Consider the following 18,594-nt stretch of genomic DNA (forward strand, 5'->3'; position numbering starts at 1 on the left):
GTGGTTAGAATTCCGGAAGTTATTTATATTTCCAAAGTTTAATCACCGCATGACTTTATCATTATGAGCTTTTATTGGCTTTTATCGGTGAAAGCGATACTACTCAAAGTGGAAGGGAGCAAGGAAAGTAATGAAAGAATATGATGGATAGAATCGCAAGCGAGCGACGAGAGAAATGAATAGAAGTTGAAAACTAACAGAGGGCCATATATGAACAACACAATCGAAGCGACAAATCGTTGCCTAACGTCCTGGTTGTGAACGGCTAGATGTTGTAGCGTTGGTCACTACTAACACTAGACAGGCAAAAATTTGTCGCCTCGACCTGTTAACTATATTGTTCGGCGGATGTTTCAGTTCTATCGATCGGTGGCATATATTTCGGGGATTCATATGAAAGTCGCGTTACTTATTGGATTTTTCGCGCCTCGTCTCATATGCCCCTAATTCGCCCAAGTGATCTTTTATTCGAACCGAAGTTTTTGTAATTTCTTCGCCAATTGGATTTTTATTTCCAAAGTTTAATCACCGCATGACTTTATCATTATGAGCTTTTATTGGCTTTTATCGGTGAAAGCGATACTACTCAAAGTGGAAGGGAGCAAGGAAAGTAATGAAAGAATATGATGGATAGAATCGCAAGCGAACGACGAGAGAAATGAATAGAAGTTGAAAACTAACAGAGGGCCATATATGAACAACACAATCGAAGCGACAAATCGTTGCCTAACGTCCTGGTTGTGAACGGCTAGATGTTGTAGCGTTGGTCACTACTAACACTAGACAGGCAAAAATTTGTCGCCTCGACCTGTTAACTATATTGTTCGGCGGATGTTTCAGTTCTATCGATCGGTGGCATATATTTCGGGGATTCATATGAAAGTCGCGTTACTTATTGGATTTTTCGCGCCTCGTATCATATGCCCCTAATTCGCCCAAGTGATCTTTTATTCGAACCGAAGTTTTTGTAATTTCTTCGCCAATTGGATTTTTATTTCCAAAGTTTAATCACCGCATGACTTTATCATTATGAGCTTTTATTGGCTTTTATCGGTGAAAGCGATACTACTCAAAGTGGAAGGGAGCAAGGAAAGCTTGCGATTCTATCCATCATATTCTTTCACGACTTTCCTTGCTCCCTTCCACTTTGAGTAGTATCGCTTTCACCGATAAAAGCCAATAAAAGCTCATAATGATAAAGTCATGCGGTGATTAAACTTTGGAAATAAAAATCCAATTGGCGAAGAAATTACAAAAACTTCTGTTCGAATAAAAGATCACTTGGGCGAATTAGGGGCATATGAGACGAGGCGCGAAAAATCCAATAAGTAACGCGACTTTCATATGAATCCCCGAAATATATGCCACCGATCGATAGAACTGAAACATCCGCCGAACAATATAGTTAACAGGTCGAGGCGACAAATTTTTGCCTGTCTAGTGTTAGTAGTGACCAACGCTACAACATCTAGCCGTTCACAACCAGGACGTTAGGCAACGATTTGTCGCTTCGATTGTGTTGTTCATATATGGCCCTCTGTTAGTTTTCAACTTCTATTCATTTCTCTCGTCGCTCGCTTGCGATTCTATCCATCATATTCTTTCATTACTTTCCTTGCTCCCTTCCACTTTGAGTAGTATCGCTTTCACCGATAAAAGCCAATAAAAGCTCATAATGAGGAAGTTATTTATGGTAGACTCTCGGGGTTAACAAAAATGTATTAATGAATCTCAATAGAGAAACTAAAATATAGATTGGAGTATCTTGTACTTTCTAATTCCGCTCTAAATGCTTATCTTTGACAGATACGCGTATTTCGACCACCACTTACCGTCTATTTTAGTGTCAGTTACTCGTATCCACTCTGTGGATACGAGGATGAAGTAGTTCCTAGAACCTGAAAGGATATTTGATGAAATTTCTGAAAATTTTTAGAAATTCAAGAAGGTATTACAAAATGATTTAGTAAATCTGTTGAACAATTTCTTTAAAAAAATCCTCACAAGTGTCTCTGGAAAATACTTACATGAATCTCTGGTGAATTTTTCGGTGGAAACATATCCCATGGAAACACTAGTAAAATTCTGTAAAGATTTTTTTTGGAAAATTAAAGAGTATTTTCGCGGAAGAGTTTCCGTTGAACGTACTGAATTGAACGTATTCTGCTGGAAATTCGTAGAAATGTATGAATTTTTTTTAAAAGTTTCTTAGGTTGGCAAATTTTAAGAACATAATTCTTGAGAGAGTTATAGAGGAATATTTCAAGATAAATCTAATGAAACACTTAGAGACAGTGATGTGAAAAAAATGTAGATACATCCGTGGAAAATTTCTCCGAGAAATTTCTAAGAACACTTTCCCAATTGAATCTTATTTAATTGCTCATGGAAATCTTGTGAAATATTAGAAAGAGTCTGTAGAATAACACCTGGAATATCTTCTAATGCTTTTTGTAGAAATTCTTGAATAAATTTTTAAGCCAATTTTTTAAGCAATAGGGTGCAGAGCTACTTGGACACTTCCATGATTCACTTTGGCATGGGGGGTTTTTCTCGGTTGAATCGTCTGAAACTTTGCAATAAGAAGCACTTCAGTACGACGCATATTGTGGCCAAATATGAGCTCGATAGCTTTAAAAAAAACCTTACTGCATAAGTGAATCAAAAGTGCCAAGAAAAGGATCCGGCTCCCTACTTGAAGAATTTGCCTACAGATTTTCTGAGAGATTAATAGCAGGAATTTTAAAATAAACTTTAAGAGGAATCTCAAGAGCAAAGTTGGAAAAAGGAAAAAAACGGAAGGCGATCTCTCTGAAGAATTTGTGGGTAGAATCCTTGTTTGGTGATTTTGAACACATGTACTATTTCTTTGAGAAACCCTCAGTAATTCCAGAAAATCTTAAATAATTTATGAATGATTGGATGTTACTTTAAACTAACAAATGGTATTTCTATTCAATAAGTTAGTAGAAGAGAGAAATATTTTAAAGAAATTGTAAAACAATCTCTGGTCACAAGAAATTTGATAGAGATTTTTGGGGAAATTTTCTGTTAAGATAAGAAGTTCTGCTAATTCCGGGAATGATTTCCCGACGGAATCCCAGGAGAAACTTAGTGAATGCTGGTAAAGGAGCTCTTGGAGAAAGCAATGAAAAAATACGGAAATAATTCATGAAGAAAATGCCGTGGGAATCTTCTGAATGCATAAATAGTTCGTAAAAGAATCACAAGGGATTTTCCTCGTGAGTTCTTTGGAGAAATCCTAGAAGGGTTTTTACTGCATTAGACAAAAATTAATATTTTCTGTAATGAAAATTGACATTTACAAATATCACTGCTATGCAGCGATATGAAATAAAATCACATATTTAAAAAATCAATACAAATATATGCAAACTACGAATTTTGTGAAAATCCTCATTATTGCGACAGGAATTATTTTTGTAAAAGAAGAATTTGCTAGGCCCCCTCCAGGAAAAAATCCTAGCTATGCCAATGCCATCGATAAAAGTTACATTTAATAGTATGAACATTCCTTAAAGCCATGATATAACCATAACAAAACTAATCGCCAAATCATCTTATTTGATATAATAAAGATTTTTAAATTAAATTATTAACATCATTTTAAAAATTACATTCATTTCTCTAACTTTGTTGTTCTGTGGCAACACTATCATTATAATTTGGTAAAATTAAATGAGGCTTTTATGAATTTTTTATTAACAACATAATACATTTCATTTGTCATAGCAGATCAGAATTTTTACAGGTAAGTTGATTTCACTTGCGTATAAGAGAAAAAAAAACGCTTTCAATTAGCTTAACCTAGATATATAATAATAATTGGAGCCGGCCTTCTGATACCTATAGATACTTACCTCATTTAACCAAGTTATTGAAACCCCTCTCATCGTGTCTACTTGAAGTTTTTGGTTTACATGGGATCATTATTAGTTGAGTTTTGGAAGCATTAGGAGAAATCTTCCATTTTTGCAAGTATGAAGAAACAATTTCCAAACTTTTGCAGTCTACTACAGATGACACGCAAGCTTCGTTCTTTGGTGGAGAGGCCTGTGTCATCCGCAAACAAAGAATTTGACATCCCTGAGGTAACTCAGATAAGTCAGATGTGAAAATATTGTATAATATTGGTCCCAAAATGCTGCCTTGAGGAACACCAGCTCCTAGAGGGAGTCTTTCAGATCTGGAGTTCTGATAATTAACCTGAAGTTTACGATTTGACAGATAACTTTTAATTATTCTAACAATGTATGTTGGAAAATTAAAGTTTTTTTAATTTAACGATCAAACCTTCATGCCAAACACTGTTGAATGCTTTTTTTATTTCTGGAAGAGCAAGACCAGTAGCCTACAGCCTTCAGATTTGTTGGAACGGGTGTCCGGCCATTTGGCCGAATGCCGTTTGGCCGATTCAAGAACAAAAAATATATTTAATTTTTCAATACTGATGCTTAGGATTGATAAGTGTGGCCCTAATCTACCAGTTAACTTATCGATCTATATAAGTGCTCCAAGAGAATACATAAAACTATCCGTTCATTCAGGACGAAGTTGTGAACTCACGTCAAGACTCTGTTTATGGTTGGTTCGTCTCTGGGCTACCAATGGTGTGCTTGGGTTGGCATAGTTTTTAATAATTTCATAAGAATTTTCTCTTTTTTTAAAAATACGCTATTCTTTCAACTTGTACTGGTTTCATTACTATTGGTAATAATTAAGCTTATATTTTAAATGGGAATTTTACCTTCTTTAAATCAACGGCAGCTCTTATTAGTTATACTGATATACAGGCGCCTCTCCACATCTAGATATCGAAGGGATCATCGAGATAGGGAGAGATCGAGACAAAGAACATTAATTTCATGAACACTAGATTGAAGATCACTCCGTTACTAGGAATATAATAAACAAACAAACTTCATTTCGAGTATCCAAATTGTTCTGAATCGCTTAAATTTGGTCTAGTAACCTTCGATAATATCGATAATATCAATATCGACATATGGAGAGAAAACTGGGAACATGAAATCATCAGCAACGCATCGAGCTATGGAGATATCGAGATAAGGAGGATATTGAGATATGGAGAGAGAAATCGTATGCCGAATGAAGGGACCGAAGTAATCATCGACATAGGGCGAAATATCGAGATGTGGAGAGTCGACTGTTATAATTGTTTGCATCACACAAGCTTCAATTTTTATAACTGATATTTCTTCTCTTGATCATTGATTTTCTTTAATACTTTAATATTTTTCATAGTTAATAGAACTAAGGCTTATGATACGTTTATCGAGTCTTATTACAAAATTAAACTGAACGACTCGCTGAACACTATAGAACGTTAAAGAAGCTAACTTGAAAACTAACTGGAAAAGAAGAAGCTTAACTTGTGGTTGCTAGAAATTATTTAGTTTACTAAGTACTATCAGAAGGACGAATAAGTCATAAACCGTTTTAGCCAAAAGCTGACTACAAACGCAATGCGAAAACCTATGCTGGCAGCTATTACTGCTAGCAGAGAAGTGAATAATTGCTTACATTTAGAAATTCATTCACTAACAAAGAGCTGTATATCAATGATGCTTTATGCTTCTTTCAGAATAAACTGTTATTTGAAATTCAGCTTTTATGTTAAACATTGCAAAACGCGACAGTCTCCTTTCTTTGAGATTGGGAAGGAAACCTTGATTCCCCTAATGGAGTTCAAGATGTCTTGCCTATACCCCTCAAATTCGGAACAACTGACCACGAGCACTGAGCATTCTTTGCTTCCTCACTTGAATGGGCTAGAGACAGCTTCGATTTGGTGTTCGGAAAATTTGTCTAGAGCATCAAACTGATTGCTCATTTCGATGCAATTATCAATATTATTCATTTCACCTTTGGAAGAAAGTTCGCATTCCGGAGAAACGTCCTTTCTTCCATTCTTGCCACGTTTAGTGACAGTTTTAAATCCCACTTTTTTGGAAGGAAGTTGTGAATTGAGAGATTCACTATTCCTTTTGTTTGTAGTTAGGTTTGTAGACGAGACCTCCTATAAGAGGTTTTTTTTCAAGACGGTGTCCAAGAAGGATTACCACCGCTAGCTTTCTCCAACGGGTCCAACGAAAAATTGAAGGGTCCGAACAAGGATCGTAAAGGGATCAATAGTAGAAAAAATAGTACTGAAAAGTACTGTTTTAGTAGCACTGAAAAATCCCGTTTTTGATTTTAGCACTGAAAAGTACTGTTTTATTGCTTTAGGTAGTTAAAAAAACTTCCATGAGCAGAGAGAATTCGTGTACGCACAGCAGGAAGGTACGATGCGCACTGAAAGTACTGTCTTTGAGGCACTGAAACGTACCGTTTATAGCACTAAGAAGTACTGTTTTTGTAGCTTTGAGAAGTACTGTTTTACTGCTTTAAATAGTTTCAATATAATAATTTTCAAATGAAATTTTTGATAGACATATAAAACACTTATAAATTTTACCCCGGTTCACGGTACCTACATAATACCGCCCGAGTCAACCACACACAATCACCTTCTGCGTCGTTCTGGTTTCAACGATGTCGTACCGTGGGTGAACTGTTATGAAGTATCAATTTCAGCATTGTTCTCATTAATGATTTGCTGGGTTTGAATGTCTGGGAGTTGAATATTTTATTATATCGTCGTTTGGTCGTTAGCCAAACAAGCATTATGATAGCAGACGAAACTGTGTAGGAACGGAAAGACAAAGCCAAGGCAAACTTTCCCGCCGAGGTGCTATTCATAATGAGTAATCGTTGCTGATTGTAAACTGTCCTCGGGGGACAGGGTTGTCAAGTGTCGCCGAGGATGACGTTTTCAGTCACAAAGATGACGCAATGGATTGGAATTCGATTTCACAAAAGGGGTAGAAAGTTAAAGGCCAAGGATGACCCGTTGTATGACCCGTGGGTTTTCTACGGCTTGGGGTCTCAATTTGCGTGGGCTGCCAGTCCTGGCCAGAATTCTCGAAGATATTTGGATTGGAAAACAGGATACTCACAATTTCCTCAACAGGGTCCTGCACAGTTAAAAATAATGAAGATTACACGTCATGTAAACTTCATTTATGCGATGTAAACATAATGTCATGTAAATTTCAGTTTGAAATCATGTAAAAATGTGTTATATGTCATGTAATCACTCAGGATCCTGCTCGATTACATGACATATAATTGAAATTTACATGACATATCATGTAAATATCCATGATATTCCACGCTCCAATTATGTGCATTATATGTCTCAGAAATTTACACGTTTCGTTCGAACTGTGTGTAAAACTTGGATTTGAATTGGATTTGGATTGTGTTTCAACCAATCGTCTCTATATATTTTATCCAAACGTCACTCGGTTGAATTTTCTTAAGCCCTTCGTCCTATCTTCGGCCAGATGTGTTGAATTATACCAAGTATTCTGAGGTAGCAAAAATTTCGTTAAGGATTTGCCACAATAAAACCACTTAGTTTGGAGGTCGTGAATCAACCTATAGCGTTTTCGATTTCACATTTCATTGATTCTTCCTAATCAGGCTAGGAAAAGTAGTTTTAGTTTCCAGAACAGCAAAACAGATGATTCAGCTAAACTATTTGTCGTATCACTGAACAAATGATGCATGGTGAATTCGCTGTCCCATACGTAATTAGAATGAGTTTCAATTAATTTGTTCGAAATTAAAATGAATGCAATACCGATGTATGGGATACCTCTGCGCTGACCGTAAATAATCCACAAGCACACATAGCATAAAACTAAACACCATTCACGTTTCGCTCTCATAAATCAAAATCAACGGATCCTGCAATACCGCTAGGGAGCAGATTCACACCGATGTTATCTACACATCACCTCCGTCCCCTCCAGCTCGAACGTTATTGCAATTAATTTAATTTTATTTATACTGCGAATTATGGTTATTATTCATGGCAATGTCCACACGTAACATCGCTGTTGTCGTCGTCGTCATCGTCACTTGACCACCCGGCCAAAGGATAAATAACGTACTACATCGCCACACGTTGCTGGTTTACGACGCTAACGTACCTCTTTTGCCGTCCGCCATCATTTTACACCTTTCCCACTTTCCTTTGATTGTAATTTTCCTTCCGAGCCACCCACGCGTAAATCGTCCGACTCCGCAACACCAGGCTCATATGTGTGAGTGGGAAATCGAGTTTATAGCTACCTGGGACATGATTTTTCACGGCACTCAGTATTAATTTTAACCCTTTGGAAGTCACAGTCATAGAAATCTATCAGGACAGCATGGTGCTCCCCAACCGTTATCATAAGAAAAGAATTGAAATCTTATTCATATCTGTTTTAATAGATGACAATATTAAACTCTAGATCGGTCTCAAAAACAAATAAATAGAAATGAATTTCAATCAGTGCGCATCAGACCCTCGTGCTGTGCTTAGCTAAGCTTAGTTTAGACTGACTACACATATCAATGGTTGCTATTCCGTGATTGATCGAAGAGGCACAAAGAATCAACTAGAAGTTCGGCTAGGATTGGCCATAATCTTCATCAGTGTGCATTATCCAGTGCCTCATCCTTGCAGTCATGTGAGATTGAGGGAAGGAATGTTAGTGTGTAACCTTTGCTATTTGGAGACCGTGTTTATCTCTGCATGTTTGTTAATGGGAGGGATGTTTGTTAATGAGGAGGATGATGGTCACAGGATTTACTTTGAAAACCAAAAGTTTCGCATATTAATGGTAAAATTTGAATCTTCCGGCTCGAATAATGATAGTCTTCGAATTACTGAATACTTTGCCGAATCTCTCTAAGTGGTCGAATAATTATGATACGTGGTATACGGCCAACCAGCCGAGTGGAAGTTTGACATCTATCGAAAAACTAAACATTACATGTACTTTGCAATTGGATTGAATGGACAAATTGACGTGAAGTTTTGCGAAAAAAATTACACGTCTTTTCGGTGAGAATGGAACTCACGACTCCCTGATCTCTAGTTTGGCCGCGTTACCCCTACGCCACGAGAGGACTCATGAAAAACTTTGTTGAAGACACCATCTCTATCAGACCACAAGAAACAATTATTTGTGAGAACATGTTTATGAATATAATATTATCAATTGATATGAAAAAATTCAAGTAGAAGAAATAATGTCTACACTTGAAGTAACGAACCATTCAAAGTTTATGTATTATTTATGTATTTTATAATATCGGAAGGAAACATGTAAAACTTTTAAAACACAAAGCATAAGTTCATGAATTTTATACTAATCCTACATGAATTTATAATAATCCCAATCCTCTCATTATTTTTCTAAGAGTTCCGTTAACTATGAAGTCAATTTTTGAATAGATTCTTTCGAATGTTTCCTATTGAATTCTTACAAGAATTCTTTTTGGAATTGTTACGTCTATCAATGTTTATTTCAGATTTTTTCTAGATTTCACATGTTTTTGTTTCTTGGGAAATAGTCAAGATATTTGTTTAGAAATAACTCATAGTATTTTTTCTGGGACTCTTTCATTCATGTTCCAGAAGTCTTTCAAAGATTCTTGGATCGATCTCTTCGTAAGAATGTTATTAGTCATTTTACGTAGAATATGTCTAAGGGGCCCAGATAGCCGTAGCGGTAAACGCGCAGCTATTCATCAAGACCAAGCTGAGGGTCGTGGGTTCGAATCCCACTGGTCGAGGATCTTTTCGGGCTGGAAATTTTCTCGACTTCCCAGGGCATAGAGTATCTTCGTAGCTGCCACACGATATACACATGCAATAATGGTCATTGGCACAGTAAGCTCTCAGTTAATAACTGTGGAAGTGCTCGTAAAAACACTAAGCTGAGTAGCAGGCTCTGTTCCAGTGGGGACGTAACGCCAGAAAGAAGAAGAAGATGTCTAAGGATTTCTGTTCTTCAAAGAATACCTTTGAATAAAACATCTTGAGTAAAAATTATCTTAATTTTTTCAGAAATTCTTTCTGGCACTCTTGCTAGGAATCTTTTAAAATTCACACCAACAACAATTCGAAGCTCATATAAGAGCTTCCTCGTGGATTTATTAGGAAACTCCCAATACTTAAAAACAATCCAGAAGACTCTTCAGGAATTTCTTTTAGCAATTTTTCTGAAATTTTTTCAGAATGCTAGAAAAATTGAAATTCTTCAGAATTTATGCAGCAATTTAAGAATTTCAAAATTTTAGGGACATAGGATCATTTTCTGGAGAAATCGAAGCTTGATAATTTTAAAAGAATTTATGGAGTCAGTGCAGCAAAATCACATACAGAGTTCACAGGATACATTTTTTGAAGAATACCTATATGAAAGAAAAACAACTAAATTTTTTGAGAAAAAAAAAATATTGTGCTGATTTCAAAATAGAATCCTAGAACTTAATTATTGTTGTAATATTCGATCAAGTTTCAGAGGGAAAGTATGAAGAAATTTTCTAAAACATATGAAGAAAAATTCCCGAAGATGGCTTCTTAGACTAATACTTGGAGGAATCCCTACAAACTTCATAGTAGTTCTTTGCTAGAATTACTTTATCGATTCATGATGTTATTCCTTGTATTTTGAACAAAAATTTGGCTGGATTCCATAGATGAATTCTTGGAGGTGTTTTGAGAGGAGTTTTTTGTAAAATATTTGTAGAGATTTTATAAAAACTCTCGGATGAAATCGAGGATAAACTTCTGGAAAAAAATAACAAATTAGTCCGGTAAAATCTTTGGCAGATGTCTGCTTTTCAGTTTAACTCCACGAATTATACAAAAAGTTTATTAAGACGCAGTTTGAGAAAAATAAGAAACATAATATTTACCTTTGTAGCAAAATAACGGTCCCCTGTCCCCCTTTCATATGCGTCCATAGAGAGAATTATTAATGAAACACAATAATTATGAAAACTCCTGGCGATGATGGAATTATTCATATCCTTATCGAAAAACTTGCAGAAAGTAGATTGTCATATTTTTATATCAGACCAGTGGATTACAACAGCATTATTACAAAGTTTATTACTCAGATAGCACGTATTTTCTAATAAAATATGATATAATTTTAGCTGGTTAGTAATATAAATAACAAAAATTGCTTCACGTTCGACAAAATTAAAAAAATAAGTTATAATTTCAACAATAATATTACTCAATATGTTTTTAGTTAAACAGATATATAACTCATTGTGTTATTTTTCATAGCGGAACTATAACAAAATTTTGCTTAACACGAAATAAAACTGGCCATGTATAAGCAATCACGTTCAGAATTCTGATAACCAAGTGTGTTATAATTAAGTTTAATTAAAATAAAACTATAACAAAAATTAAACAAAATTTTTTATTTGAAACATATTCACTGGTTAGGTTTGCTTTCAGTTGGTATAACAAATGCGAAAATGTCCGAATTGTATCAATTCTAAAACCGAACAAAAATACTGCTGGAAGCTATAAGCCAATCAGGTTGATTTTCTTTTTCATTTTGAGCCTCACACGCTATGTGGAAGTATGAAGCCACTTGCACATGATGTATTAATGTAAAATAAATTTATTAACCCGATTATATTCCCTCCGTTATGCATCATTACGGAGCTTGAGCCTTAGTATTCGAATCCAAATTAATCTTTTTGAAAAAACTATTTTTAACAGTTACGTCTTAAGATGGCGTAACTCAAGATTTAGTTGATCAATTGTTTAAAAAATCCAGTCGGAGGTAAGAATAACCATGCAAACCCTCACTTAATCAGTTAAGTAAAACGAATGTTATAGTAAAGAGTATTAGTATGGCACTTGAAATCGAGAAAATTTTCAACATTTCCCATTCAAAAATTAAACATTGAAGCTACGAATCTATGACATTTGGTTGAAATACATTTGGTCCGAATGACATTTAGTCGAAAGACGTTTGCTCGAAAGTATATTTGGTCGAACGGACATTTCGTCGAATCAACATTTGGTCGAAAAGGTTTAGTTGCAACAGAAAGCATATTTAGTCGAACCAACATTTCGTGGAAAGGGGCTTTAGGACATTTCGTCGAATGACATTTGGCCGAATGACGTTTGGTCGAAAGGACATTTGATCGAATGTCTTTAGAACATTTCGTCACTTTAAATCTGGTTGAATGGCATTAAGTTGAACGGAAATTTTGTTCAAAGCTTGTTTTGAAATAGTTCATTGGAAGATCATTTGGTAAAATTGATTATTGTTTTGCGTTTTGCGTTAATAAAATGGGACATTTTATGTTGTTATATTTGGTTATTGATTTGAAGTTATGCAAATATCTAGGATTTCATTGATTATTCAAATTAACTTCAAAAAAGTAGTTTTTTTTTTGTACATTGACTGACATATTTGGCTCAAGTGAATTTATTATTCTTTTAAAATATTATCATTCCTTGAAAAACTGCTCAACAAGTTATATTATTACTCAAAGATGTGAACATGATGATATTTTTAATTTATTATTATTTTTAAATACTCGATATTCGTAATGAACTGCTGATCTTCATCTGATGGAAGCATTCAGAGAGAGTGTTTGGGATATTTCTTTGAATTCCAGGTCTCAAAGCTTATGGACGTGGGTAAGATTTTTGGATGCGGAAATCAGACCTTAAACAGCAGGAAAATTTTCTTTAAGGGAAACCTTTATGGCGAAGTGAATGTTAAGTGCCGGTGTCGGTGTACCTATGGTCAATTGACTTATTGTGACTTCCAGCCTAATAAAATTCCTCAAGCTATGACTTTTGCTGACAATGTTAATGACCTCGGGTGAATAACAGAGTTTTAAGTAGATCCTTTGAATAATTCAATTTAAATGTAATTCGACCAAATGTCTTTCGACCAAACGTCGTAGATTCCGTGGAAAGGATAGTGGTCGAATTTAAATAGTATGGAAACAATGTTTTACGATTAGTCTGATTATCATCAAGAGTAGCATTTTGTAGCTAATACAAGAGTGATTGAATAATCGAAAAAGTATTAGTATTCATGCTGCATTTTCGTTCAGGCGTGTTCTACGATTCGAAATAAGCTGATCCTTAATGGAAGCAATCCAACTTTTATCTCCTCAGTCAACTTCCCTTACGCCATACACAAAATTAGCACAATTTGCAATTTTAATAATTCAAAGCTTCTACTGCAAACTTTGTTATTAACCCTAGGTCATCAACACTGTCAGCAAAGCCATATATTTGTTTGAGAAATGTTATTAAGCTGAAAGTCACACAAAGTGATTTAGCCATAAGTAGAGTTACCGATCCCAAACATTCACTTCGCCACACGCTACACAGAAAGAAGAATCCATGTAAATTTCAGCGTAAAATCATGCACATAGAGGAAATGCTAGATTTGTCGCAAATTGACATGACACATCGTGTAAAATTACATCAACATCATGTAAGTTTATGCCAATTGTTGCGTAATCGGTTAGAGTCCATGCTAGATTACACGATGTATAGCGGAAACTTTTATGATGTTATTGTAAGTTTACACGTGTTTGTTATGATGATGAGAGCACCAGTACTTACACATTGATGATGCTACTGATCCCAATTTTTTGCACGATACATACATCATACTACGGGGTGAACCCAAACTTTTGCACGATAACTTGAATGCCTTTTTCATCGATTTTGAATAGTTTCAGATTTTTTCGCCAAAATTTCGTGAGTGCTATTCAAAAAATATAAGATTACGATTCTATTGATTTAAAATTTTGGTCGATCCACTGAGGAAACCAGCCATATCTCTTCAGTTTGTTTTAAAAAAATGTCACAACTTTAGGTGAAAATTAAGTAGGGAGACTTACGGCTTCGGCACCATTCGACTATTATCGGCAATCAAATTTCAAACGCCAAATACACAGTATTTTTCTATTAAAACACTTCAGTGGAAACATTCAGATGATTCTTTGTTCTGCCCGCTTCCCGCTGGCGAGATTTTCGAGACTAAACAAACGATATCGCTGGAGATGTCATCAATTCAAATGAGCACGCCTCAAAATGCGACTGATTTGGAGCTGCCGAGGAGATTCACCAGCAGTTGTTATGGGAAAGTTGCCGAAGAGAGTGAGGCTTCCGACAATAGTCACACTGACAAGGGATGTTCGCAGCGTTGTAAAAACATTTCCAGAAGCATTTTGACAAGTCTGTCGGTGTGAATCGATAGAGGATTGAGCAACGCATAAATGTAAATAGACAAACACGGAATTTGTCTACTGATGTCCGAGAAAATTACAAAAGAAGCGAGGCATCGGCTTAAGCTGCCGAGAATACGTAAGTTTCCAAAAACAGAATTCAAAAAATGTTCGGAAAAATAACTACAAAGTAAGTAAAACTTATTGCCTTTCGAATGCGTTATAGAGAGTTTCAATTGGACGTGTAATCAAAGAGATATGGACAAAACACTTGCGTATGCTTTTCAGGGGGTGAACTCAAACTTTTACACGGGAGTGAATAATTTCAAAAATATTTATAAACTTACAGCACTTGCTTGAGTTTGAGCTTGATTGGCCGCCCGTGATTGCTACTCCAGTATCGCCAGATCAGCTGCACTTACACAAAGAACCAACCAGATGACTGCTTGGGACTAACAGAAACAATCAGTGTATAAGTGCTGGTGATCTTCTATTTTTAGGCAACAATGGCGCCTGCCCCGTCAGAATGCAGACCAATGTGGGAAAGGGGGAGGAATTAATATGCATTAAACTGGCTCCCACAGTAGACCGTATATACCACTCCGTCTACGCAAGTTCATGCGGGAGTGTATGGGATGGGCAAAGGTATGGTAGAGAGGTTTGCTCTTTGGTTAGCAGACTGCCTATGCATCAGGAAAGGCGTGCTACAACGATGATGGAGTTGAAGCGTAGGGAAACGGTTTCTTGTCCTTCTCTGGTTCTAGCGTTTGCTATGAACGGATAGGTTGTGAGTATGATAGATTGAGAGTGGAAGATAGAAGCAAGTGAAAGATACAACTACAAAGTACGAGGAAAGGGGCGGGCCTGGGATTGAACTCATGACCTTCTGCATATGAAACAGAAGCGGTTGCCATTAGACCACCAACCCTGTCAATGTTTATAACCTTACAGCACTTCCAAGGATAAAGTACACAAAGGCTGATGTTCATACAAATTGTTCAAGTTTGGAGACCTGCATCTCTGCTTCTAGCAAATCAATTGATCTGAAATTTGAACTGCATGTTGGAAATTAATTCTGTGAATAAATCATTAAATTCTATCCAAGAATGTCTAAGTTATTAAAAACCACTCAATTAGACAAAGAGTACCAAATTTCAATTCTTAGATATTTTGAAAACAAATAATTTTGGGTAAGTATTGTGTTCTATACACTTTTGCTTTTCATGTAAGTGAAAAAATTTGCAGAAGCATGCCTTTTTTTTATTTATATTCACATTTTAAAAATATTTAGTCATTTTTCTCAGAACAGTATTTTTACATCTTCCACACTCTTGAAATGGATTTGGTTATTTCTCATAGATTAATTTTCAAATTGTTATTTATGAGATGTAGTTCAAATTTCAGGTCAATCGGTTCGTTAGAATCAGATTAGTTCTATGAAGTTGGCCATTTTGTATGAACATAGGCGTTGTATACTTTATTCTTGCTAGTACAGTCTAATGGTTTGTGACATGTTTGTTTCAAGTGAAAACATTTTCTATGAGATTTATATTCAATTATGTCAAATAGTATTTTGGTTTGGATTTTCATGTGTTTTCATAATCATTGTGCAATATTATACTGCAATGGATAACATTTTTTCTGAATATGAAGGTGGTTTTTAAGATAACTATCCAGTTTTTGAAAATCACGATAAAATTTGTAATAATTCTTTGTAATGTAAGACTAGCACTAAACATGAAACACGATCAAAACCATCACCGTGAAAGGGTTAATACATGTTATTACCATCATCATGAATATTCACACATTTTGCACCGTTTGAAAGCTTCACGTGGAAAATGGAAACCCCCACCCATATGACTGGGACTCGTCCGCTACGCGATTGGTCACCGACGGGGTCGTGATGAAAAACATGATAATAAATTTATTCAAATTAACATTTACCGGTTAAAATTCGTTTTTTTCCTTCCTGCAACGTCAATACCGTTGTTTTGGGCGCGATAGGTTGCACGTGAAATGATGTTGTTTCGCTGAAAAGTGCCTGACACTTACGACTACCCACAAACAATCATTTAGGTGGTAATCCATGGCCATGGGGATAGCTTTTTTTCCTGATCGCAGGATAATGTATGTTTGTCATGTGAAAAAAAGGTAATTCAATGCACTGCACTCTGCAAATCCGTTACAATGCTTTTTGGATTAATCAACTTTTGAACGATGTGTGCATTAAGCCAGGTGTGATTCAATATAATTGAATTCATGGAAGAGGAGCATATAAATGCTATTATTGTATAAGGTAAATGTTGATTTGGAACTACTCGAGACAATAAAACATTACTTTCCAGTGTTGCTCTTGTTCCTTGTTATTTGTGTATTTTCCATTGGATATTTTGGTGGAAGTGAAATTTCGGTAACAGTGGTAAACTAGAAAAATAAATCGCTTAATTCATAACTTTCGTCAGAGAATTACACTGACCATGCCAACAATTGTAGGAAAAATTCTTTTTTGTTAAAAAACGCGATGTTTATGTCGTTGCAGTCTCTCAGAGAAGAAAGAACAGATGTGCTCATATATCACACCATTTTTTTCTTGTTTTCATTTGATTTTATTTTTATATATTTTTTATTCTTCATTAGTATTATTCCAAATATTACATTTATTTATTATATCTACACATCAAAAAAATCTTAGATTTACACGTAACGTTATTTTAGTTTCAATCATGCAAAGCCATCTCTCATGTATTCTTCAGTGATAAAACCTATAAACACATCTATTATATACAACATTGTTACCAAATTCCTCAATATTGAACGCGAAACGTCTTCTCTCAAAGAATGTTGCTTGCAAAACAGCTCGGTTTACATGATTTTCCCGCTGAAAATTCAATCTTAAATAATGCACATGGAATGACAAGCCGTCGATCCATCCATGTGCATTATTTTTGGCAGAATATTCAGCGTGGAATCATGTAAACTGAGCGATCTTGTTTGCAATTTCACTTTCAAGATGCAAGAAAGCATGCAATATTGGCGAATGTTGCATGTAAGATCATGAAATGTTTCAGTTTCACTCAAGATTGCAAGCATTTTCGAATGCAATGAGACAGTTTACATTATTTATCGTTGAACATTCAGTTGTAACTCGTTTAACATGATTATAATAGAAGTTTACGTGCCATGTAAATTTAAGATTTTTTTGCTGTGTAGGTGTTATGTGTTAGAAAACACTATCTTCGTAATTTGTTAAGCTAAATTAAGCATTAATTACCCTTTTGTTAACAACATATTACATTTCATTTGCCGTAGCAGCTCAGTATTTTTACAGGCGAGTTGATTTCACCTGTCTATAAGAGAAAAAAAAACGCTTTCTATTAACTTTACCTAATATAACTTAGATATTGCAACGGTTTTTTGTCTAAAATTATTGATAATTTTTTTCGTCATTTGTTCCAAAGTTTCAACATTGTACATTCTATGTAACTTGTTAGTAATATACCAGGGAAGGAGCTTCAGAATCATTTTCGGAATTTAATTTTGAAACTTCTGCAGAGCCTTATTTTCGCAGTACAATAGCTAGTCCATATTGATACAGCATACAACATGGCTGGCCTGAAAATTTGCTTGAAGATCAAAAGCTTGTTCTTGAGACAAAGCTTTGATTTTCTGCTAATGAGTGAATAGACATTTTATATATTTATTACATTATGCTTGAATGCCTTCAATGTGATATTTGAAAGTTAAACTTTTATCTAGCATGAGTGAAAAGCTGAGTTTCTTCACATATTGTATCGTAGAGCATTTTTACCTAAAGTGTGTAGTAAAATTTGCGATAAATTCACCATTCCATTTATGTGTATAGTTTTATTCTGGATGGTAAATAAAGTGTAGTTTCTAAAACTAATTTTAAATTGTTTTGAGTTCGCTGATTAGATTCCTCAACTAATTACCACTGAGTATTAAGATTACATTATTCATTAGTTTAGTATCTCAGAATCAACTTACCTAGTTTTGGGTTCTCCGAATCGTTCGCTACTTCTGGAACTGAGCCAACTGGTGGAAATAGGACACATACAACTATCACCGCCAACACGATCGCCGTTGTTCCCATGGATCTCAATCTCGGTGATAACCGGGCTGGAGAGCTGGCCCCGTTGAAGGATGCATAATTAATGTCATTAAACAGTTGATTCATTTTCGGCTACGATTCACTCGAGTACATTTCTTCAGTTTTGTTGGCTTCTATAGCGGGCGATGTTTCCAGGAATTAATAGCAGCTTCCTTCTTCATTATCGCTGCTGCAGTTCGGATGGACGCGGACACTAACTGAGGGATGAATTATTGAAAACCACTTGGCGATTGCTTCCTACGCTGGTGGAAGTGTTTGACTTGTTGCCGTCGGGAAATTGTTTGCACTTGTTGATGGGATAACAC

At 35.4% G+C, this 18,594-nt stretch overlaps 1 protein-coding gene across 9 annotated transcripts in view; it reads right to left on the minus strand.

Annotated features, from left to right (window-relative positions):
* LOC5566374 (beta-1,3-glucosyltransferase) overlaps positions 1-18,594 on the minus strand; it is a 121,019-nt gene that overhangs the window by 93,098 nt on the left and 9,327 nt on the right. For 6 of the 9 annotated variants that reach the window (XM_021846675.1, XM_021846673.1, XM_021846679.1 and 3 more), the window contains exon 2: positions 18,166-18,486. In XM_021846675.1, the coding sequence (XP_021702367.1) occupies positions 18,166-18,355 (190 nt within the window). In that variant the 5' untranslated portion in view covers positions 18,356-18,486. The remainder of the gene's footprint in view (positions 1-18,165; positions 18,487-18,594) is intronic. The other 3 variants (XM_021846674.1, XM_021846677.1, XM_021846678.1) reach the window with 1 other exon arrangement.

Source organism: Aedes aegypti, chromosome 2, assembly GCF_002204515.2.
Source record: "Aedes aegypti strain LVP_AGWG chromosome 2, AaegL5.0 Primary Assembly, whole genome shotgun sequence".
In the NCBI taxonomy this organism is placed as follows: domain Eukaryota; kingdom Metazoa; phylum Arthropoda; class Insecta; order Diptera; family Culicidae; genus Aedes; species Aedes aegypti.